The sequence below is a fragment of the Aspergillus pseudodeflectus genome, assembly GCF_044049435.1.
Source record: "Aspergillus pseudodeflectus strain CBS 756.74 chromosome Unknown BJX68scaffold_40, whole genome shotgun sequence".
NCBI classification, from domain to species: Eukaryota; Fungi; Ascomycota; class Eurotiomycetes; order Eurotiales; family Aspergillaceae; genus Aspergillus; species Aspergillus pseudodeflectus.
In genome coordinates, this window is record NW_027263816.1 from 15,341 (window position 1) to 37,867 (window position 22,527).

At 50.9% G+C, this 22,527-nt stretch overlaps 7 protein-coding genes across 7 annotated transcripts; 2 read left to right on the top strand and 5 right to left on the bottom strand.

Annotated features, from left to right (window-relative positions):
- Positions 1-820: 820 nt before the first annotated feature.
- ade1 (bifunctional aminoimidazole ribotide synthase/glycinamide ribotide synthase) lies at positions 821-3,871 on the bottom strand. Its single transcript, XM_071041025.1, has 4 exons — positions 3,718-3,871; positions 3,266-3,571; positions 2,682-3,209; positions 821-2,617 (listed from the first exon to the last, which is right to left on the bottom strand). Exons 2-4 carry the CDS (start codon positions 3,543-3,545, stop codon positions 993-995), a joined length of 2,433 nt encoding a protein of 810 aa, XP_070896191.1. The 5' UTR covers positions 3,546-3,571; positions 3,718-3,871; the 3' UTR covers positions 821-992.
- Positions 3,872-3,987: 116 nt separating this feature from the next.
- On the top strand, positions 3,988-6,693 carry BJX68DRAFT_242676 (Pet127 family protein). Its single transcript, XM_071041026.1, has 4 exons — positions 3,988-4,382; positions 4,456-4,714; positions 4,770-4,836; positions 4,904-6,693. Exons 1-4 carry the CDS (start codon positions 4,056-4,058, stop codon positions 6,507-6,509), a joined length of 2,259 nt encoding a protein of 752 aa, XP_070896192.1. The 5' UTR covers positions 3,988-4,055; the 3' UTR covers positions 6,510-6,693.
- Positions 6,694-7,377: 684 nt separating this feature from the next.
- On the bottom strand, positions 7,378-11,765 carry BJX68DRAFT_146411 (uncharacterized protein). The gene has a single exon (XM_071036582.1). It carries the CDS (start codon positions 11,318-11,320, stop codon positions 7,418-7,420), a length of 3,903 nt encoding a protein of 1,300 aa, XP_070896193.1. The 5' UTR covers positions 11,321-11,765; the 3' UTR covers positions 7,378-7,417.
- A 1,784-nt stretch (positions 11,766-13,549) lies between these two features.
- Positions 13,550-14,107, bottom strand: BJX68DRAFT_269505 (uncharacterized protein; the record flags this gene model as incomplete). The annotated part of the gene is made up of 2 exons (XM_071046370.1): positions 13,550-13,930; positions 14,015-14,107. 2 exons carry the CDS (start codon positions 14,105-14,107, stop codon positions 13,550-13,552), a joined length of 474 nt encoding a protein of 157 aa, XP_070896194.1.
- his3 (imidazoleglycerol-phosphate dehydratase HIS3) lies at positions 14,012-15,487 on the top strand. Its single transcript, XM_071036585.1, has 2 exons — positions 14,012-14,769; positions 14,824-15,487. Exons 1-2 carry the CDS (start codon positions 14,451-14,453, stop codon positions 15,237-15,239), a joined length of 735 nt encoding a protein of 244 aa, XP_070896195.1. The 5' UTR covers positions 14,012-14,450; the 3' UTR covers positions 15,240-15,487.
- Positions 15,412-16,130, bottom strand: BJX68DRAFT_269507 (uncharacterized protein; the record flags this gene model as incomplete). The annotated part of the gene is made up of 2 exons (XM_071046371.1): positions 15,412-15,719; positions 15,809-16,130. The coding sequence occupies 2 exons, from the start codon at positions 16,128-16,130 to the stop codon at positions 15,412-15,414; spliced, it is 630 nt and encodes a 209-aa protein (XP_070896196.1).
- Positions 16,131-16,977: 847 nt separating this feature from the next.
- Positions 16,978-18,480, bottom strand: BJX68DRAFT_146422 (glycosyltransferase family 32 protein). The gene is made up of 3 exons (XM_071036583.1): positions 18,034-18,480; positions 17,823-17,978; positions 16,978-17,759 (listed from the first exon to the last, which is right to left on the bottom strand). The coding sequence occupies exons 1-3, from the start codon at positions 18,310-18,312 to the stop codon at positions 17,127-17,129; spliced, it is 1,068 nt and encodes a 355-aa protein (XP_070896197.1). The 5' UTR covers positions 18,313-18,480; the 3' UTR covers positions 16,978-17,126.
- Positions 18,481-22,527: the final 4,047 nt, after the last annotated feature.

Sequence of the window (22,527 nt, forward strand, 5' to 3'; positions counted from 1 at the left end):
TTGTTTGAGGTGCTTGTCACTCGGCGCAGGGAGGGCAAATTCGAATGGCGGCTTGTGGAGACCAAAGGCAAGAAAAGTCGATGTACATGGGTTCTATGGCCAGCGCGGTGAAAGGAAAGCTTCCATTATACTTCAATCCTTGTTTGAATCCGTCTGTCTCATTTGGACTGCTTTCTGCCTTTCCGTGAAGTTCCACCTTTAGGCACTACTGCTGAGAATTTGGACTTCCCGTGAAGCTGATGAGCGTCTCTGCCACTACTTGTTTCTGCTTGTTCTCCTATTCTCATCTGACCCGTTTCCTCCCTTGAACCTTGGAATTGTCGACATTCTCTCCCAGCGCGTTACTAGCAGCGAACTTGATATCAGTATAGTATGGAGAAGTAACCAACTAAAATACACCCTAGTACAGAGTACGATGATATGATAGTGTCTTTGCTTTGTGCCGCAGAAGACATGCGGAACTATGCTGTTTCTTATCAAAATACTCTATCACAGCGGAAGATATATATAATCTACATTGCAGCTACGAGTTGTCCATATTCTACGCACCGCGCATACTGCCCACCTTGATCAGATCCACGTCTACTAGTATGCTAATTAATGATCTTCAGTTCAGAGTGATATCTAAGCCCAAGCAATTCCCACGAAGCTTTGCCCTTCACGCTGCAGGTGCGGCAAAACTATCCTACTACTGCTACTAGTCTACTAGTAAATGTATGTGTAATTTTTGGTAGCGTAACACATGGAATCAATACGAACTTGAAAATATCACAAGAGAAGCGCCTCCTCTAGTCTACATGGAAGGATGGATGCACATGTGTAGAATGATGTGAAATCAATATCATTGACGAGACTGCATAGAGTCTAGATGATACCGCGAATAGGGTCATACGCATAAATAGTAGTAAAACAAAGCCATTTCTTTTCTCTTTGCCAGATACCCCAACAAACTATGCACAGAACATAATAGATTGAAAATGGACCGTCGCCCTCTAAGCATCCCAGGTCTCGAGTCCAGAAACAACACAGGGCTCCTCGCCCTCAGCCTTGATCCTGAGCTCACCGACCTGGTAGACGGTTTCGCCTTCCTTCTCGAGGAGGTCCCTGACAGCAGCTTCGGATCCTTTCTCCACAACGATGACCATGCCGACACCGCAGTTGAAGGCGCGGGTCATCTCGTGCGCAGAAACGTTGCCGTTCTTCTTGAGCCATGAGAAGACAGCGGGTAGCGTCCATGACTTGGCGTCGATGTGCGCGGTTAGGGTTGGTGGAAGCATACGGGGTACGTTGTCGACGAGACCACCGCCGGTGATGTGAGCGAGACCTTTGATTGAAGACGGGGAAGAGGAATTGAGGGCTTTGAGGAGGGGTTTCACGTAGATGCGGGTCGGTGTTAGGAGTGCGCGGCCGAGGGTCTGGGTATCGGTGGAGGAGGAAGAGGAAGAGGAGGACATGGAGAAGGGGGCGGGGTCGTTGTAGCTGAGGCCCGAGCGCTCGACAATCTTGCGGACGAGTGAGTATCCGTTTGAGTGGGGGCCTGAGGAGGCCAGGGCAAGCAGAACGTCGCCGGCCTTCATGGCTGATGTGTCTGGGAGGATAGTGCGGGCGTTGGGGCCGGAGGTGTTTATGGCGCCGACGGCGGCTCCGACCGCGTCGTAGGACTCATCAATGAAGAGACCCGGCATTTCGGCAGTCTCGCCACCGATGAGGGCACAGCCAGCTTGCATACAGCCGTCGGCAACGCCGGTGACGAAGGCGGCGGCAGTGCTGACGTCGAGCTTGCCGCAAGAATAGCAGTCCAGGAAGAAAAGAGGCTCAGCTCCCTGGACGACGAGGTCATTGACGTTCATGGCGACAAGATCAATACCGACAGTGTTGTGGATGCCCGCGGCGTGTGCAATCTTGAGCTTGGTTCCGACGCCATCGATGGCTCCGATAAGAGTGGGAGACTCGGGGTGGTAAGCGGAGTTGGCTGCAGCCAGAGAGAAGAGGCCGCCAAAGCCGCCAATAACGGCATCAGTTCCGGGGCGTTTGGTCTTCGCAACGCTGCTCTTGATCATGTTGACCAGGTCGTTACCGGCATCAATGGAGACGCCGGCAGAGGCGTATGTCAGTGACTGCTGGGCCTCGCGTTGTCGGAAGGCTCGGTGCGCAATGTCCTTGCGGTAGAACATATCTTCAAAGTGAATTGTTTCAATGCCGGCATAGCTCTTGCGCAGGGCCTCTTCAAGGCTATATGCGGTGGCAGTAGCGGCAATCACTCGTCCACCAGCAGTCTGTAGCTCAGCTCCAGCGAGGTTGGTTCCGGCATGGAAGATCAAGGTGCCTTCTGGGGCAGGGTCCAGGGTAATCTTTTTGCCCTTGGCATATGACCCAGGGTATCCGCCAGCAACCGCAATAACGGTGGTGGAGAAGTCAGGCTTGATCTTGATGGAAACGCCGTCGAGCCAGTGCTCTGTGCACGCCACCATGATCTCCGCCAAATCGGTATCGTCGGTAAGCAGAGGTAGTAGAGTCTGGGTTTCTGGGTCTCCGCCGCGCACATTATATTCAAGGACCTTTGGGCCGTTCTTCGTCATCATCAGTCCAGTAAATAGGATTCCAACGAAAGGGAAACCTTTTTGATATGTTAGCCTCGCTTGCATATACAATATGAGTTTCGGAAAGTGCTGTATACTGACCCTCCCTTCTCATGCCGTCAATAGATGGCTGAACAATTGTGCGGTCAATCTCTTCAAGGACCTGCTTCGAAGAGATGGGTGTTGGGGCGTAGCAGCCCATACCACCTGTGTTGGGCCCCTGGTCTCCGTCAAAGATACGCTTGTGGTCCTGAGCAGCGGGGAGGGATTTGATCGAGTAGCCGTCGCTGAAGGTCAAGACACTGAGCTCGTCTCCCTCGAGGTATTCTTCAATGACAACCTCATTTCCGGCATCTCCAAACTGGCGATCAAGCATCATTTCGCGGAGAGCCTGGTGGGCCTCTTCCTTGGTTGTAGGAATGATGACACCCTTTCCGCCAGCCAAGCCATCGGCCTTGATAACGACGTTATGAGAGACGCTAGCCAGATATTGGCGTGCTTTCTCATAGTCTGTGAAGTTCTCGTACGCGGCAGTGGGGATGTTCTGGCGTTTCATGAAATCTTTCGAAAAGGCCTTGGAGCCCTCCATACGTGCGGCGGCTTTTGATGGACCAAAGCACCTAATACCGACTTCAAAACCGTCATTAACTGATATGGAGGATTTTCGGGAGGATGGCTGGACAAACCGGCCTGGAAATATCCCTGAATTCCATCAACTAGAGGAGCCTCTGGGCCGGGAACGACAAGGTTGACTTGGTTCTCCTGGGCAAAAGCCACCAACCCTGGGTAGTCGTCTCCCTTGATATTGGCATTTTCAATCTTGCTTGAGGCACCCGCGGCGGTACCTCCATTCCCTGGAGCGACGTAGACAATGTCGACCCGGGACGACTGGCTGAGTTTCCACGCCAGGGCATGCTCACGCCCGCCGCTGCCGACGACGAGGATGCGCAGACGTTCCTGAGCCATTGTGATGCGAGGGGTCTCGAGAAAACCTGTTATACCGAAACCAATGTTAGAAAAGGATTGTATACGATTGAGCGACGAACGGGTGGAGGGGCAGTTGGTTGCCCACATACCCCTCTCTATTTATGCACGGACGGAGGCAATCTCTAAAGAAAGACGATCAAATGAAACTTACCTCTATACCTCTAGAGGAGTATGACAGGCGCCGATCTGCTAAACGCACGAGCAGGTGTCAAGATCTGTAAAAAAGCAGAAAAAATAGAGTGTCGAGTAACTTTTCCTGTGAGCGGGGCTTTTTTTTTTTCTCCGGTCCAAAACCCCCCTCCCCGGATTCGGAGTCTTAAATATTACGCAGAGCTCTGTATTGTATCATACATGACGCTCGTATATTGCAGAAAGGCGGTCAGAAAAAAAGATTCAATGAACGCCAGGTCGCGCGCTTCTTCTCAATCATGCTATTCCCAATCACCACAAAAAAGAGTTGTTTCAGCATTCATCCTATATACATGCCGAATGTTTCGGACATTGCTGCGGTCTGCTCCAGACCCCATTCTCCGTGAACATGTCTGCTTTTCCTGCTTAGCCGTGGGTCGTGTCCAGGCACGACTGTTCTCCAGAACATCTTGGTCGCAATCAGGTTCGGCAGCGACGCAGTCAAGGCAACCAAATGAAAAAGACTCTCGGGGCAAGGCTTGCCCCAATAAACACACTCAAGATGCTTCGAAGTCGAAAACTCGCCGCAGTAGACGAACCCGAGCTGCCTCAAAAGGCAAGACTCACTCCAGAAGCAAGGCTAGTTCCGCAAAATCAATTGAGGATACCTTCTTGACTCTTACAGAGGTCAGTTTATTTGCTCCAGGTCTGACCTGGCTCTGTATCTTGAGGCTAATCCATATTTTGTTTGTTGTAACAGACTCTAAAAGCCCAGTCGACATTGAGAGAGAAGAGCAAGTTTGCTGAAAAAGCGACCCCTTTCAGAGAACATCAACCAAAGTTCGTATCTGCAGTGAATGAAATAGTCTCCCAGTTAGATGGTGGAGAGAAATCAGGAGCAAAAGCCAATGCCCAAAAAACATACACATTTCCTGAACCTCCAACACTCGTCCGCAAAGCGATAGTGTCCCGAACGCGTGAAGTGACGTCTGTGAAGAGTAAAAAATCTGGATTCAAAGGTATGAATTATACCTGTCAACTTTGGTGGACATTGAAATGATAACATATGTGAAGAGGTGCGGCTGAAAGTTCAGCAGCAAGTCCCGCAACTCTCTTACGGCTTGGAGAGAGTTCTATTCAAGTACGTAGTCCGTTCTACCATTTTTTTTTTCTTTTACCTGTATGCTAACAAGGCTTCCTTTTCAAAGCCCCGGAGTCTATCAACTCCGAGATCCTCGGACTCGCGTTCATAATTTTGACCCTTACCTAGGGTCCATCATGCCCGTGACCGAATTCGACTTTGCAGCTTTGAAAGATTACATCACCTCTTCGAGCGACAGCACCCTCCGGGATATAGCTATACAGCACAAGCGGAAATACATCGGCTCTACGTCGAGCATGACATCCGTTCTATCCCATTTTCACTATTTGCTCTCAGCATGGCGCCCGATCAATACCAGTGCAGTATCGCGAGGCTTCACACCAACAGCGTTGAACTATACACAGGTTTCGCGTGCTCCTGCAGCTATCTTCCTGCGGTACCACGATGGCGTCTACGCGATAGATGCCGATAAGGAATACGATTCGGCCAACGTTCTAATGAGCTTGGGCAAGTCAATGGAGAAGCTTCTCACTGTCCCAAAGGAGTACTTTGAGCGGTACCGGAGATCTCATAAAAACAAAATCACTGCGGCTGAGGAACAACTCACTCCAGAAAGTTACCACTACTCGACACTAGGAGACTTCATGATGAGGTCTCAGCTAGATGCATACGACCCGCGCCTTCCAGGGACCGGCATGTTCGACCTAAAGACCCGTGCAGTTGTCTCAATTCGACAGAATGCAAGCGAGTTTGAGCAAGGCTTAGGTTACCAAATCAAATCACGCTTCGGCGACTTTGAGTCGTACGAGCGCGAGTATTATGATATGATTCGCTCTGCCTTTCTCAAATACTCTCTTCAGGTCCGCATGGGGCGGATGGACGGTATATTTGTGGCATATCACAATATACAACAAATCTTTGGCTTCCAGTACATTAGCTTGCCAGAAATGGACCAAGCCCTGCATGGCCAGTGGGATACCACGCTCGGCGACGCAGAGTTCCGCCTGAGCCTCCAACTATGGAACAAAGTCCTGAACAAAGCCACAGCCAAGTTTCCTGAAAGGTCCCTTCGCTTCCACTTTGAGACACGGCCCACCGATACACCGTATATGTACATCTTTTACGAGCCTGTGACCGACGAAGAGATTGAAGCCATTCAAACCAAAAACAAGGCCGAGATTGACGCGATTGAGCGACGAATCCTGAACCTCGAGCCTACTGAAGATGAATCGGAGGAGTCCACCGCGGCCACGGAGGCGGACGATCAAACTAGTGAACATTTCGCATCCGAAGATACCTCACCCGAACCCCTCTCCGAGGAAGAACAAGAAGGAAAAGAAGCAGAGGCTCTTGGCGAGGCTATCGCCGCCCCTGGAACCCAGGCCCGTGAGCTCGGCGCCATGACCCTAACCATCGCCAACCGCGTCAACGACAAACCTGTTCCACGACCAGAGAATCTCAATCCCCACGATAACTGGGCCGTCGAGTTCGAAATATGCGAGCTGGAAGGACGCCAGGTTGCCAGATACTACGAGATGTGCCTGAAACGCCGCGCTATTGTTCATGGACAAAGCAGCAAAGCGTGGCGCGAGTCGAGCAGTTTCCACCAGACTTTGAAAGATCTCACCAAAAGGGGACGCGCGCTCCGCAAGACGCAGGAGAGACAAGATAAAGAGCTCGGAATGCTTGTTCTGGATGGCGTGAAAGTCTAATGTTCATAATGTATCCCGTACATTTACAGACGAGTCTTTTCTAGGTACACTCACTCTGTTGTACCGTGTATTATTATTCATTTGGAGCGTTCTTATTCTTGAATAATGGAGTTCTAGAGGCCTGCACTATGATGATCTACGGGTATTTATCCCTAGAGCAAACCACTAATGTTCACATATCTCGAGTTGATCTTATATATACAATCGTCCTACCCAGTATATGTACACCATCCGACCAAACGCCCGCCTGGGAGTATCAACAAAAGGGAACAGGTATGCTCAAAACAGGTCCAGTCAATTACACCAAACTTCGCCATAAGATAGCGCAACACAAGAGAAAAGCGTGCGCCCCCTCCCCACACCCCACCCTGCACGGGGCAAAACAAACCTCCCAAGGCTGAGTGATATTCTATGTCATTAACAATTGAGTCATGTTGGAGAAATAAAAGAAAAACGAAGCCGAAGAGAACAAGGATGCACCTAGAATCTTCAGTTGCCGTTGGCATGCTCGAGATGCCCGAGGTGAGGTGGGATAAATGTCATCAGATGCGGCGACATGTGTCTTTTGAATGTTCGCTCTCGTGCCTGAAAGACGACGGGGGAAAAAGGGGGCGCAGAGGACGGAGAGGGACCGAATTGAGCCGAAAATCGAAGCTCCAAATGGTAAGAGTAAGGAAAATGAGATTTGGAAAGAGGGTATATCGACATAAACAGCGGGAACTTGATGCAGCAGTGTCTCAGACCAGCAGACCAGCAGACCGAGTTCGACCGAATGGCGTAAGAATTGGTTCAAAGTGCTGTAGCTGCGAATGCGAAAATGGTGTTTAGACTGTTTGATCATTGGGCTTCATAAATCATTCTGTGAGCAATGCATCTGCCCAGAGCCATAAACTGGCCCGAGCAAAGACCTAGTAGCGAAAGTCTCCCAGGTCAAAGTGAGGTGGCGACCAGTCCAAAGTTGGCGGTCTATCACCTGATACACACACTGCCCCGGATTTCATGCTTTCTAGCTTCCTTCGCTCTCTCGAGGAGAGGAAGCCTCTGAGTGTTGAGGAAGCTGTTCCGTATGCACTTTTGGCACTTGCGCCTGTCCCAGTGCTTGTAGAGACGGTACTAGAACTCCGAGCACTGCGGACGCTACTCGATTTGCTGATAGCTGACGGTAGAACAGGGATTGGAAGCCCAGAACGGGTAGAGGAAGTAGACACGGCATAGTCTGATGGGAAGGTGCGAGAAGCGGCATCAGAATCTGATAACAGGTAGGGAGATTTTTGGAGCTCATCATCTAGGTTACTCCAGGTGTCGAGACTCTGGAAAATCTCTAGATGCGGACTGTCGCTTGCTTCGCGGGGTGGCGGCTGCGGTGGCGTACTCTGTGTACTAATTGGGGGGTGGATCTCGTTGGTGGACAGGGTCACGTCCAGCTTCATCTGCTCTAGCATAGTTCCGAGGCTGGCTGCGGTTGCAGGACGCCCATCGCTCGAGGCATCATCGCCGATGAGCTCGACTCCATTCTCAGTGATGCTATTGGTCAGGTTGTAATTTCGAAAGAGATATCGGCGTAAACGAGCAACTTCGGTGTCCCATTTCGAACTCAATGACTGCAAGATGGCCTCTATTTCTTGGTTTCCAGGGGGGCTAGAGCTCTCGACAGCCGAAAGTGAGCTTGCAGTAGCACGTATATGACCTTGAGCATGTGAATGCTTGTTGGCGAATTTGTTGGCGACCGAGATATGTTTCGCATTGATTGCAGCATGCAATGATCTGCGGAGAGAGCTCGTAGTCGAGTGTTGAGAGAGACTCAATTCCCGCTTCACGTTGTCAATTTCTCGGCGCACCTTGTCAAGTGATCGGGTTCTGTCAAGATCCATACACGACAGGCTTAGCAAGGATCGATTCTTCTGGAGCCCATTGACAAGCACCGTAAACGATTGGAGGTTGATATCATTGTTCTCACAGTGAACCTCACGGAGACTGGTATTGCTTTCTAATACAGAAGCCAGGGTATTGGCACCCTGTAGCCCGAGTTTCTGATGTTCAATTTTCAGCACCTTTAAGGACTTGTTCTTTTTCAAACCAGTCAGCGCCAGGTTGAGACCAATCCCAAACCGTGCGACATCCAGATGTGCACTCTCGCCGCTGATATCTAGATCCTCGAGTGTGTCGTTCTCCTCAAACATCAATTGCAGCGACTTGCAAGTTTCTGGCCCAGCGTCATATGGAAGGGATGCTTTGGAGATATCAAGGTATTTTAAAGTGCGGTTCTTCCGCAAGGCTTCGGCTAGGTCCTGAAACTGCTCTTCCCTCTTGAAATCAATCATCCTCATCGACAAGTGAGACGGTGTTTTGCCCTGGGCAATGGCATCACAGAGATATGAACAGCCGAGGTCCAAGCGGTTGTCATTGACGTGCAGGTGGAGATCACGGCCTTGTTGAATGACCGCTAGCGAATGCAGAAAAATTGCGACATCTTGTCCCGTGAGCCCGCACTGTTCGAGGCGAACAACTCGCAGACGTTCAGAGCGATCGCTGGCCAAGTAAGTAGCTATTGAGTCCACCGTCTCCCTATTGACAGCGGTCCTACTCAACGAAAGCTCTTCGAGTCGCCAATTGAACAGAACCGGGGCGGATATGAGAGGTTCAGGACCAGAGGTTCTAGCAATGCGGGACAAATCAAGTTTCCTGATCTGGCCAAAATAACCAAGGTATTGCTGGAGCATATCCGGTTTGATGCGGCCTTGTACGCCGGAGATATTAATGGCCTCGAGAGTCGAAACCTGGGCAACAGTAGTTGAAAGGAGCAGGTCAATGTCGTGTACTGACAGGCCGCAATTGCCCACTTCAAGAGCACGGAAATGGCTCCCCCGTTGCGAAGCTGCGTCAACAAGATAATCCAAGTCAGAGTCACCGAGTTTGATCCCGTTCAAAACGACCCAGTCAACACTTGTGAGTTCACGACGGCAAATGGGAAATATCGCTTCGGGAATTCCACAGCCGGGGTCGTGGCTCTCCTTGTCAGACTTGGGTGTTCGGCTTAGTGTATAGGAAAAATCTAAACGTCGTAGCCATTTGCTCTTCAAAGTCAGTGCTCGAATTTCCTGCGACAGGACTGACAGACTCTCCTGGCCGGGAACGTTTATTTGAGCGTTTGCACGGGTTAGCAATGCATCTTTGTCAATGCCATGTAAATCCCGCAGGCCTTGGATCACATCCAGACTCACTCCACTAAATGAGATTGAACGGAAGGCTTCGTTATATCTCAGTGCTCGCATGAGGGCGATCAATTCCAGCGCCGTATACTTACTCTGACGAGGCGACGCCGGCCGTAGCAATCTGAAGCAAGGTGCATCATCGCATTGGTCGTCAATAGTGTATCGTATATTTGAGGTGTCAATGTCATAGCTTGCACAGTAGGCCACCAGAGTCCGATCGAAACAGCCGTAATCTTCGTCCAGGCATATGGGAGGGAAGTTGCTTTCGTTGTTTAGGTCTCGAGGCACGATAAAATCATAAGGTTGCTTGAGCCAGAGCGGGCGGAGATATTCGGTCTGCTGCCGTATCCAATAGGCAATTTCCAATGAATGCACAGATGCCAGAAACATTGAGCATGATTTCTGGAGCGGAACTCGAAACGTCAAATGCAGGCTGTCATCACCCCACTCCATTGATAGACCCGTCAGGTTCATGAGGCCGAAGGACGAAGATGCAGTGTCGAGGTCAGTCAGTGACGTTGTTGAACCGCGGCTGGTAATCTTATTCAGCGCGACTAGATGAAGCTTGTGCATCCCAAGCGCAAGGTAGCATCCAGTAGGTGATAGTTTCGTAAGTTCGTCCGAGGATGACGCCCGCGCCGCGGATTTGCTGGAGGCCATTTGAATAACGCGGAACATACGAAAGCTTTCTGGGTCATAATCGCGCTCGTGCTCCAGCATTCTGACAACGCAGTCCAACGCTCTTGAATCAAACTGCATGGGAGCAGTGCCACGAGACATTTCAGCTGCCGATCGAATGCCGACCATCCAAAGATTGAGCTCCTGAAGGTCCGGCGTTTGCATTTGAATAAATGTCGTCTTTTGTGTCCGCTCGTCCATGTAGGCTACCTCTACTGACGCCGACGGTTTTTCATTATCAAGCATGTAAACAGCAACAATGCTGTTCAATGGGATTCCCGAGGAGGCGTCGCCCGTGGCAGAGAGCTGTGGATCCTGTAAGGAGCTGATCGATGCGATGGACTGTCGGTTTACGGCCGTTCGAGCCATTGATGGAGGGATAGACGGAAACATATCCATTGCCTTGTTCAGACTCTTGAAACGAACAAGATGAGTATCGGTCAGGACAAGATATTGGCTCTTCTTCCTCCACATTCCACCGGTGATCTGGATCTCGCCATGGTGTAAGATGATCGATCCCACTCCATTCCCAACGTCTTCACCATCACGGGAATGTCGGCGTTGTTCGTCATCATCGAGCGAATGGAGCGACCGAAGGGAGCCGAACACGGAAGTGCGTCTTTTCTGTAGTGATTTTCGGCGTGATCGAGGAGGACCGTCAACGGCGATCGTAGGTAAAGACGCTACTCGGGGAGTTGGATTCTCGGTACCCGGCCCGCGATGGCCGGCAGGAGCTCTCACGGGACTGGGGTTCCTGCCCCCAAAAAAGCCCGAATTGCGCCGCTGTCTCTTTCGCAGGACATTCGCATCATGGGTTGTCGAACGGTCGAGTGGGATAGGACCGGGATTGGCTGTTGTTGACAGTGGGCCAAACGCACCCAAACTCTTTCTTCGCTCTCTCTTTTCCAAACCTTCTGCCATCACGAAGGAAAGCACCGAAGCCGGAGAAAGAGAAGAGACAAAAGGCAGTCGAGCCGGGGGGAAGGTTGTGGAGGTGGAGAAGTTGAGATCGGAGCAATAATGATCACATCGAGGACGACGGGTATGTGTATGTTGCACCCACTAAACGGAGAGAAAAGGGAGAAAAAGAAAGTCAGCTGTCACCGGACGATAAGCAGCGCATATTGAATAGACATGATGCAAGACAAGCTAAGAGTACAGAAATTAGAAAGGTGGAGAAGGGAAGAGACAAGACAAATCGGGGAGCGAGGAAGGAGAACCTTGGAAGAGGGGGAGGAGAAGCAGGTGGAACATACATCAGTCCGTCGAAGCCTCAAAGAAGTTCCAAAGCCTTACCGTGACATCTAGACGCCGCAGGACCGTCGACGGTATTAGTACTAGGCAATTGAGCAAGACACACTGCTGAATGCGTTGAATGAGACGAAAGAGAGGCGAAAAAGGCAGCAGACAAAAGTTTGAGACAGCCGCCCGATTAGAAACAGTGCTAATGAGAGGCCCAAGAAGATGGAGAAAGTATGATCAAATTTTTCAAATAATAATAAACGGCCCACGGGTCATGGAAGGCCTGAGTCGTACTCCGTACTCGTAACTCGCAAAATGGAAGGTTGCAGTCCTCGTGTTGTTCCAGAGATGAAGCCTGGAGAAAGAGTGGATAAACACCGGATGGGGCAATCCAGGTGGGTGAAAGCAGCGGAGAGCAGCTACAAGTACTTACTCCGTAGTAGTACACTGACAATATACTCGTGGATCAGGAACCGAAACACTGAGTGGCGGAGCAGAGGAAAAAGAAAGCGATTGAGCAGTTCCTGACCCAAGCTTAAGATTGGACTGATGGGGGATGATGTCAATAATCAACAACGCATGGCGATGAGGAGGAGGAGAGGATAAACGAACAAACGAAATTGCGAACTGCAAACGAAGCCAAGTTGACAGGACAAACAGAAGCCAGCCGGATCAGGGCACAGCAAGTTGAACGGCCACCAGCAGCTCTTGAGCTTCTCCGGAGTTATCCACACGATGCTCGACATGCCGAAAGCGGGACGCCTATCATCATCCTTCTCATCTCCATCCATACAGCGCCTGATATTGGCCCACGATGGCACGACCTTGACCGACCTGGAGTTGAATTCAATACTTCGTAATGGTCGCTCTTCCCACGCGGCTCGCAATGGTCAATTTGTGATGATCACCATTGAAATGTCAACATTGCTTCACGATTAAGCAATGTCTACGTCAATGGCCCTGATGTGCGGCGTGCTTTGACGTTTTCTTTCGAGTTCTTTGCCTTCTGTAAACTGAACTCCGAACCCCTGATACTCCGTACACAGGCTCTTGATCGTCCCAGATTTCTGAGGCTTTGGTGATTCGACGCCATCGGTCGAGACGTTTTAGCAGAACACCCCGCTAGTCTCAAAAGGCGAGCTGAGCTGCTGATGCATTATAGCTATGCCCCACTGCTTTCCTAGCTGTGGTCCTCCGTAGCTGCCTGAAGATGAATCGCCTCGCCCAGAGGTGAGGTGAGACTGTTGCAATGATTATTCTCAGCCACTCTTCATTTCTCTTACTGACGTGGAGAGACACGCGTCTGAGGAAGATATACTGCATCAGTTTCCGACAACTTTGATACTGCTAGCAAATTCTCCCTGCTAGCAATGGCCGACACCTTTCGCCGAAGCTCATCCGGAAAACGGAGCAAAATATTGAATCCTTTTGACAATTCGCGCCACTCGCTGAAGCCAGCTAGTCATCCCTTGAAAGTTTGGGTCTCCCTTAATTAAGGATCTACGAACCATGCCGCCTTTCGGGTTCGCGATCTCAAATTTCAATCAGATTCATCATCATTTTTTCTGCTGCAACAGTTTCCTTGGCCTGCAGCTGGCGACGCTACTTGAAATAGCCTCTCTTGGCCCCGCTGCAATCTCCTGAAAGGCTGAAACCTGACATTCATCACCACTCAGAACTCGCATTCACCAAAGAACGGGGCGATATTTTACCTTTTAGAGTTATTGGACGAGGTAAAATTAAGTACGTATCAAAGAGGAGAATGTACAGTGTTATTCTTGGGCGCAGCAGTCTCCGCAGTGGCGACAAGTCAGCCTCGTCTCAGACTGTTGAAGATGAAACGAGTCTTAGGACACGAGCAAGCAACCAGAAGCCTCGCCCCGCACGTTGAACCGTTCCAGGGTTCACTCACTCCAGAAGCCGAGCCTCTCGCTGTGCTTGCAACCGCTCTGCCCGTTTTACCTTTCGGATCATATTGATATAGCTATTGACCCTGCGCTCAGCCCAGACACAACCTCCCAACGTCATGGCTGCAATCTGAAGGAAAACTTTGAACTGCGGTGTCAGCCCCCTGTAGATCCGGGCTGCCGGAGAAAGCCACTCGGAAAAGCCTTCCAACGGACGGTAAAATAACCTCGATCGGATATAGTCCTTTGAGAACGGCGACTGGCGTGGTTGAGGTTGTTCCTGCATATGCTGCGGAGGACCTTGTGCGGGGGAAGCAGGCGAGAACTTGAAAGGATGGGGGAGGATCATGATCATATGGGCGAGGATAGAGACTGAGCCAAACTATGCCGTTATCCAGTTTGTCAGCCCACCCCAAAAAGCAAATGGCCGGTCAATGGACTGCTGATGGCGAGCTTGAAGACATACGCGAAAAGCACCCGTCAGGAACCCACGAACTGCCTCGGAGGTAATTTCCTCCGGCGGCTCAACGTCCGCTCGTTGCGATGATGGCGGCGGCATTATTATTGGAGCGCTAAAAGTGAGCGTAGCGTATCTGTATTATCAATTGACTTCGGCCTTCGGTTCTCAAGGCGAGCTCCAAAAGATGGAGGGAAAGATGACGCAGCTGGATCAACTGTTGCTCCAGGTCCGGTAATACTGATACGCTGGATGAGTTCCGCCGGAGAAAAATCAAGTACTCCGTGTTCGAGACAACGACCAACAGCATCACTCCAATTATTCAACAAGACTCAATTGATATCAAGAATACAGTATCCTCTCCAGACCAGTACACTCGAACGATTCCCCATCAACACAGACCGAATCCGACCTTCCTTGGCCTAGTTTCGCCACCACATTCAAGATGCCCCTCCCCGCCCGCACAGCATCGCTCTCGCGAGTCACCAACGAGACCAAGATCCAAGTCTCCCTCTCCCTCGATGGCGGCGTCCTCCCTCCCTACGAACCATCGCAGCACTTCCCTGCCCCCTCCGACCCTGAGGAGGCCGAAGCCGCAAAGACCGGCATTGTTCCGCCCAAGTGTGCAGCGCACGCAACCCAGTTCACACCCACGCAACAGATTACTGTCAGTACTGGCATTGGCTTCCTAGACCACATGCTGCATGCGCTGGCGAAGCACTCGGGATGGAGCTTGGCCATTAGGGCCAAGGGAGATCTATATAGTACGTTAACCACAGCTTAAACCAAAACTGAGTCCCGCTGAAAGGAATGAACAGTCGACGACCATCACACAACGGAAGACACCTTCCTCGCTCTCGGCTCTGCATTTACCTCCGCGTTGGGTGCCCGACAATCGCTCGCGCGCTTCGGCCGCGGCGACGCACCCCTCGATGAGGCCCTCTCATGGGCCGTGATCGATCTCTCCAGCCGGCCATGGGCAGTCATCAACCTTGGATTTCGCCGTGAAAAGATTGGCGACCTCAGCACGGAAATGATCACACACGGCCTGCAAAGCTTTGCGCAGGCTGCAGGCGTGACGCTGCATGTGGGCTGCACGTATGGCGACAATGACCACCACCGCGCAGAGAGCGCATTCAAGGCATTGGCTGTTGCTATCCGGACGGCTTGCGCGAGGCGCGTCGAAGGTGAGGTTGGGGCTGGTGATATCGTTAGCACGAAGGGTGTCTTGTGAACTTTTGCTTTCTTTTTGCTTCTAGATCTATGAATACACATCACGAGACGCAGTCACGAAGATCAACGCAATCCCATCCACCACACTGATCTCCTCGAATAGATACATGCAGCGAGCGCACTTATCCATCTACCATACTGCGGCTTCAATACATTCCCGTCATACCTGGCTCTTAAACTCCCAAAGCCTCCTTTGCACTAACCCAATACCCCCTCCGCGCATCATTCGCCTCCGTCCCCACACACTCAACAATAAACCCCTTCCATCCCTCCTCACTTCCACTTTGCAGCGCTGTCCGAATTGGTTCCTCACACTGCGTCGTAAGGAACCACGCGCCAGACCCAAAGTCATACTCGGGAACGGCAACGAGCAGATCCAGCACGGCATCCGGGTCATCCTTGACGGCTTTGGCTTGCTCCTTGATCGCGGGGATGGAGGAGGCGTACTCGGCATTGAAGGCCGGGGATTGCATGTTTCGGGCTGGAGCAAACTATATCAGCATGTGCACCCTTTGCAATATGCCAACCGGCAGTAGAGAATGGAAGAAAGAAAAAAAGGGTGAAACCTACTCCCCTGCCCTGGAACACCAGGATAATGGTTCCGATTGTACATGAACTCCCCCGATTCAAACGCAATGAGGCCCAGAACAGCAGCTTGCTCGGCCTTTGAGGTTAGAGCGTACTTTGTAAAGGCAGTGGACAGGGCGGGGGCCGCCTGGATGGCTGTTGCGCATTCTCCGACGGCGTTGGCGGGGGCATCGGCGCAGGTTGTGGTATTTGGGGCGACGTGGAGGATTTGCTGGGGGGTTATGGTCACTCCATGAGGACTGCAGGGAGATGCAAGAGCAAGAGTCCCAAGGGAGAGGAGGAGGGGAAGGGCAAAGGATTTCATGATGAAAAGCTTGAATGTTCTGGTGCCTGGTAGGTTTTGAGCTGGAGAATAGGAGGCCTACTGCTTTCAAAGGAGAAGACGGTTGGTTGTTTTGCGAGCGAGAAGGCAAGAGTGAGAATAACTACTCCGTAGGTATATAAAAGGTATAAGTTATTTATAGTCTCCTACTCAGCCTCAGACAAAGCAAAGGAGAATTGCGATCAACAGACAAGACACGCAGGATTCCTTTACACACACTGCCACATTCCTAAGCGTGTGAGTTGGAGCTGAGAGCTGAAGTGAGAGTCACCCCTCAGTAAGCCGTCAATAAGCCAACGGTAGCACAGAATTTTGATCTGAAGTGTTGGAGAAATGAAGATCTTGGTTATGATTGATCCAGATCTACTCTTCTGAAACGCCCGGCTGCGGTTAGGTAGCCGCCGACTTTCTGACAGGCTGAACGCCTGAAACTGTGCCTGAAAGCTTGAACCCTGAACGCATGTTACTCCTTGGCTGCCTCCTACGGTCGGTGTATCATCGCAATATCACACATGTATTCTGCATTATTATTATCTGTCTGCGACTCAGCAAGCTCCAGGCATCTGAAACGCCGACAGTATATCATCTGGATCGGAAGTTCTATACAAGTGTTTCAGACGTTAAAAGTGGTAGGGTGGCAAAGGGGAGCAGGAAGTGAAGACGCTGGCAGAGAAGTCTAGTAGTAGAATCAAGACATGCAAAGAAGTGGAAGAGGCAAATAGTGTGCGGACTGCCCTGTCTAGCAGATCACGCGGTGTACATCAAAAGACATGTTGCCAAGAGAAGACATGTACAAGAAGCCAATGCTCTAAAAAGCGCTTCGGTCAAAAGGATCCCAGAACTCCATATATGCGCTGAATATTACCCCACAGACTGGTAGTCCTACTTGTCGGGATAGATTCGGGTGGTTGAAAAAAAAAGGTCAAACGCAAAAAATATTCGTGTCAGGGCCGTGAAAACACAGGGAGTGTCTGCCGCTTAGTCGCGTCGGCTGTATTCGTAAGAGGTCTCGGTGGGCCCATTTTCTTCATCCTTGAAGCTGACACGGCGAAGTAAAATGGGCATCACGCCGCGCGCCCTACGCGTAGGAGAGGCCAAGCGCGAAAGACCAAGGTTGGGTACCTTGGCATACCGGTAGCGGTATCTTGAGCCGAGAAGGAGCAATCGGCCGTAAGCCCACCACAAGCACAGCCCGACAGCACCGGCAAGGACGAAGCCGCACACGGTAAGGAGCATCCAATGCTGGCCCATCCAGAAAATGAGCCTGGCATCCTTTCCGTGCCAGCTATTTCCCACATGGTGAGTGAAGAAACTCCACGAATGTCGGTTGTACTCGTCGAGCATCAAAATTCGCACACGAGCAGCTTCGGCAGGGTTGTCTGCCATATACTCCTTCCAAATCACCGAAAGGAATAGCGGACCCGTCGAGTACATGACCGTGATGTACGGGAGGAGCCAGCTGCGGTCATATGACTGCAGTAGGTCGATTACGCGGAGGAAGAATGGGTGTTGCTTGACAGCGCCCATGGCGTCGTTTGAGATACCGGTGGGAACAGTGCGGCGGACCCACGCAGGGTATGAAAGAAGGGGATCTAACCGACGGTTGCAGCCCTGTCGTCAATTAGCATTGTGACAATGATGATGTCCATAAGAGGATAATAGGTCTGAACGTACATCGTCAAGATCAATATAGGTTCCTCCATAATGAGCCAAAACGAAGTAGCGGATGGTATCGGCGCGCTGAATAGGATACTTGTACCCATCGAATGTGTCCAGAAACCACGGATATTCAGCGGCAATGAATTCGCGGGACTTCTCGTTTGTCCATAGCTGCAAAAAACAAGACGTTAGCGCAAATATTCTTCAGCCTTGCAAGATCAGTTACCATATATTCGTAATCAGGATGCAGGTCGATGCAGCTCTTTTGAGCTTCTTGCCACACTTCAGGAATCGACTCGTTCTTGTATGTCTGGTGAATGATCTTGGGGATAATCTGCGGCCGTTGTTCAATCAAGCTGGAGTTCGGCGAAGGGAGTTCCGCACGGTGAATCGCATCGGCCTGAGCATCTTCCAAGAGCAATGATAGGAGCGTGGAGACGCTGCGGACGAGAAAGGTGATGATAAGGAGGTTGACAATGAGGAACACTAAGAGGCCGCGGCGCATTGTCAAGGTTATTGAGGGATGTCAATTCACCCCTATTCAATCGAATGCTGGTACAAAAGGAGATTAAATGATGGCAGAATTGATTTCGATTTCAAAGTCGTGGGAGCAATGCAAGTAGATATTCGATTCTGGCACGGCGGGTATTGAGAATCAGTGGTTGTCGAGACGCGACTGAGAACAAGCAGTGCCGGGAGAACGAGCTCAGTGACGGCCGCCTTCCGGTGACACAAAGGTCTCGTCTTTCGAAATCGTACTCGAGGCTGAGATGCAAGTAGCAGATGGCGAGGTCCAAGTTGAGAGGTTGTTGTCGTTGTCACGGAGAAGGAGTCCGCCGCAATGTTTCTGCGTTTTCCTGACCCGTGTTTTCTCGAGCTGTATTTGGGGTTGGAGGGAGTGAAGGGGAGCCAAAAGCCGACGAGCTGCGGCTTGAGAAAGACAGGGCGAGGAATCAATAATATAATACAAGAGGACTCGAGAGTCGAAGCGAGAAAGCGAGCCGATCCCCCAAGGAAAGAGGAAAAGGAGGATGAGCAGCTAAATGTAGCACTGTACCAATTTGGGGAAGGGATTCGCTCTTGTAATAACGGTTGGGGAAGGAGGGGCGTGAAAAAAAAGGAGGGTAAATAGGGGAATTGGCTGGCGGAAATTTAGATAGATTTCAAGACGAAAATGACGGTTAATGCGCAGTAGTAAGAAGGAGCGAACGACGCCTAGCAACGAGGCGTGGCACTGGCATCAACTTTGGAGGCAAAGGAGTGTTGAAGAGAAGGGAAATAAGAGTCGACGGTCGCCTCGGTGGAGGAAGTCTGGAGCAGCTGTCGCTAGTGTGGGAGCGAAGCAGAGCAGGCGCCAGTCTCAGCCATGGTTGGCCTGAGAGGAACCTGAACTTTGCTGCACTCCGCGCCCTCCCACTGGCCAGTTCCTAGGGAGGCGGCCTCAGCCTCCGCCACACTGCTACAATCAGACGGAGGACCCTGTTACATTTCATGAGAGCTCCTCAACATCCTTTCGTCTCGGTTTGCAGCTGAGCAGACGCGTTTTGCCCAAACACAGTCAGATTGATTGTTGACCTGGCCCCTGTCAAGCGCACAGCATGGCCGTATTCGTGTCTGTGGGCCCATCTGGGGCTGAGCCACACGATTTCTTCTGGAATCTGGCAGGCCAAACGCTGGTTAAAGCTGCTCTTCCGGACGTATCAAATTGTATCGACCCATGGCCCACTCCGTGGCTGCTCATCTGCTCCAGAATAGGATAAGCGTGATTGGTCCAGCAATAGGGGGGCTTCGCAAGAGCTGTCTCCATTCTAACTCCGGTGGCCCGTTTTAATCGCAATCATGAGGAATTATGAACGCCAAAGTTTATCAGGAACCGAAAAGCTTGAAGGCCGAAAGGCGAGGCAGACGCAAATTACCAGGTTCAGACGCCATTTTGCCTCCAACCCGAGGTGTTTCTCAGAGAACAACCCCTTCCAAAAATCCTGAGGAACACTCGAGAGATTAGGGGTGAACCCTGGATCTTGTGTAACAGGACACGCAAATTTGGACACAGTTTCGTATCTTGCCCTTGCACAATTGGAGCTGTCGGCCGCGCAACATTAGTCCGTCCGACTCCGATCTATATAGCACGACTCCATAATCAACAGGAGCCACCTATTAAATCGCGCAGATTTTGTTGGGAGCTTGATGAGCGCCCAATTTCAGTCCCTCTTTCTTGGAACGGAGCAGGAATTTTGTTTATACCGGTCCTCGTACTCGTATGCAACCCAAACGAGCACTGAGTCAGCGGAGTTAAGTCGATCTCATTCGTCACAGCAACTGACAGGTGAGTCCTTCATATGATGTACGTATTTGAGCACCATATGATATCAGGGGCTCTCCATCACCCAGGCGGAGAATAATCTGGAGTGGTGTTGGTTCACACCTCGAGAACAGGACAGACAGTTGATTCCATCATGAGGCAAAAAAGGTAAAGGTTTGCGATTCGCCAAGTGCCGTCACATTCAAGACCAAACTGAGTGTCTGGGGGTTGTGCTGTCCTCTGTACTCCGTACGGAGCACGATCCCCCTCCTGGCCCGAGTCCTGGCGCTTATCCTCCTTGGTCGGCAGTTGCTGGGACACAGCGCAGCTGCCAGTACCACTAAGTTGAGTTCCTGGCTTGGGCCACCTTGGATGTGGGGTAGATTGACGACATTGATCGCAACGCCGCAACGGTTCTCCGAGTCCAAGTCCGGAGCCGAGCAGATAGCGATGCGACCTAAGGAGCACCGATTTGGAAAATAGATTGGTTGATGGCGAATAATACGTCATTCACCTTGGATCTTGAGGTCTTTTAAAGCATTTGCCAGGCTGAAGGCATTCAAGGTTAGATCGGTCGAATCCATGTGCTTGTCACCAGCCAGTCCCACTGTCCCCTCAAGATCAGTCCTTATCTAGATACGTACTGACGATTGGGCGATGCGATTTCTTTACTGCGCTCGCAATTGTACCCGACAAATTGGAGAGGACATTTCTATTCTCATCCTGGCAGTGCGAATGCACTTATGCAGGCGGGTTACGCACACGCAAAATGCTCGCCAGCGGCCAGCCTGAGCTCTGACCGTCGAATAATAATGGCAGAAAAGGGCAATTCGACAAGCCGCAACTCGTCAATCCACCCGTGACACTGTCGCCTTAGCCCTAAAGAGGGGATGTACCTCGTCGACCAGAGCGATGGGGTGATAATCATGATACCTAGATCAGGCTCCAGGTGAAGTCGGTTGATTTTTCCATTTTCGATATATCAAGTGCATAGCAATAACATTAGCAATCTAACAATCGAGACACTATCTAGTACTTCTACCGATCATGGCCTCTGGCATGTTCTCAAATGTTATATATCCGAATGTCCACCTTAGCAAATGCATTGGTTTGCCTTTTATGCTCCAGGGTGGCAGCCTCTTCCAACAAGCGCCAACCACACTGACCACAAATCGTATGCTGACATTGAGATGCTCATCGGGTTGCCGTGTATAAAGCCCCGCCAGGAGTGGGTTTCGGCAGCCGGTCATCATATGAAATTCCGACAGAGTACATCCGCCACTGGTCCCAAAAGACCACGCCAAGGCGTCAATATGGTCGTAAATCACTTAGTTCCAAGGCTCCATGATATGAGGCGACCGTGCCATGCTCAGCAAGTATCTTTGTGAACCTTGTCGGTCTCTTGCGCAGCTGCAATGTGCTCCCCCATGCAGTGTCTGTCTCGGTTGCCTCCGGGATAGACGGTGCGCTCCAGATGGGGTAGCCATTAGTTGGTATTGCCGGTAGTGCAGAGATGGGCACTCTAAACACCCAAGGTGCTTGAAGCACTGGATCACACACCCAGCCTGCCTGTGGCGGGTCTTTTTTGTACATTGGATGAACCCAGTAGTCCATCAACCCAGCAAGTATAGCCCAAATCTGCTCATTGAGAAGGCGTCTATCCTCTATGTCTGAAATGAAGGTGTGGGCCCAGTCGATGTACTCTTCAATCTTCCTTTTCGATTCCAGGACCAATGCTAGCGCCAGTATGCAGCTTCTTGGAGGTCAGAATGATGCTGAATGTGCCACAGAGACCAGTAAACACGATATTCTTCTATCCAAGAAAAAGGCCTTTTCGCTGCCTGCATGCGACAGACATCCGGTGATAGGCTGGAGACAACGGATCTCAATTGGGGAGTAACACTTATAGCCGAAATAAGGTTTTGCTGCATCAGGGATAGACACATGCACGCGAGACGTTGAATTCGAGCTGCAAGACAAATGGCCTCGAATACCTCGGAGCACGCAACATACTCGAGGAGGGCGCTGGGCGTATTCCGGCATCGTTGTTGATATACTTCAAAAGATTGGCAGTGGGTGCACCGGATGAGAACGACGTTGCGGAATAGCTCTTGAATATCAGGAACTTGGGTCATAGGGTTCGCTGCTATGATATTCAACAATCGTCGGCGAGGTCGATGCCGGAAGACGGCGTTCACACATGGAGAGTAAGCCAGAAGGCTTTCTATATCGACAAAGTCTCCGATTTCCTGAATTATCATCACAATGAGTTCGTAAGCTTTTCAAGGATATCCATGGCAATAAAAATGTGTAGAACTATTAAAATACTGAAATACAGTTATGATCAGCAGCGATCTGAGGGAATGACTGAAGACAACATTCTGGCAAACGGTGGCAGGATGAGGAAGGACCACGTTG

Bases quoted from the DNA above. Each gene is read 5' to 3' on its own strand.
- BJX68DRAFT_242676 (XM_071041026.1), top strand. From the start codon at position 4,056: ATGTTTCGGACATTGCTGCGGTCTGCTCCAGACCCCATTCTCCGTGAA. The intron at 4,715-4,769 runs GTATGAATTATA...ACATATGTGAAG, and splicing joins TAAAAAATCTGGATTCAAAG to AGGTGCGGCTGAAAGTTCAG. The intron at 4,837-4,903 runs GTACGTAGTCCG...TCCTTTTCAAAG, and splicing joins TTGGAGAGAGTTCTATTCAA to CCCCGGAGTCTATCAACTCC.
- BJX68DRAFT_146422 (XM_071036583.1), bottom strand. From the start codon at position 18,312: ATGCGCCGCGGCCTCTTAGTGTTCCTCATTGTCAACCTCCTTATCATC. The intron at 17,979-18,033 runs GTAACTGATCTT...TGTTTTTTGCAG, and splicing joins ATCCTGATTACGAATATATG to CTATGGACAAACGAGAAGTC. The intron at 17,760-17,822 runs GTACGTTCAGAC...AATTGACGACAG, and splicing joins CCTATATTGATCTTGACGAT to GGCTGCAACCGTCGGTTAGA.
- his3 (XM_071036585.1), top strand. From the start codon at position 14,451: ATGCCCCTCCCCGCCCGCACAGCATCGCTCTCGCGAGTCACCAACGAG. The intron at 14,770-14,823 runs GTACGTTAACCA...AGGAATGAACAG, and splicing joins GGCCAAGGGAGATCTATATA to TCGACGACCATCACACAACG.
- ade1 (XM_071041025.1), bottom strand. From the start codon at position 3,545: ATGGCTCAGGAACGTCTGCGCATCCTCGTCGTCGGCAGCGGCGGGCGT. The intron at 3,210-3,265 runs GTTTGTCCAGCC...ACGGTTTTGAAG, and splicing joins TCAGGGATATTTCCAGGCCG to TCGGTATTAGGTGCTTTGGT. The intron at 2,618-2,681 runs GTCAGTATACAG...CATATCAAAAAG, and splicing joins TGACGGCATGAGAAGGGAGG to GTTTCCCTTTCGTTGGAATC.
- BJX68DRAFT_146411 (XM_071036582.1), bottom strand. From the start codon at position 11,320: ATGGCAGAAGGTTTGGAAAAGAGAGAGCGAAGAAAGAGTTTGGGTGCG.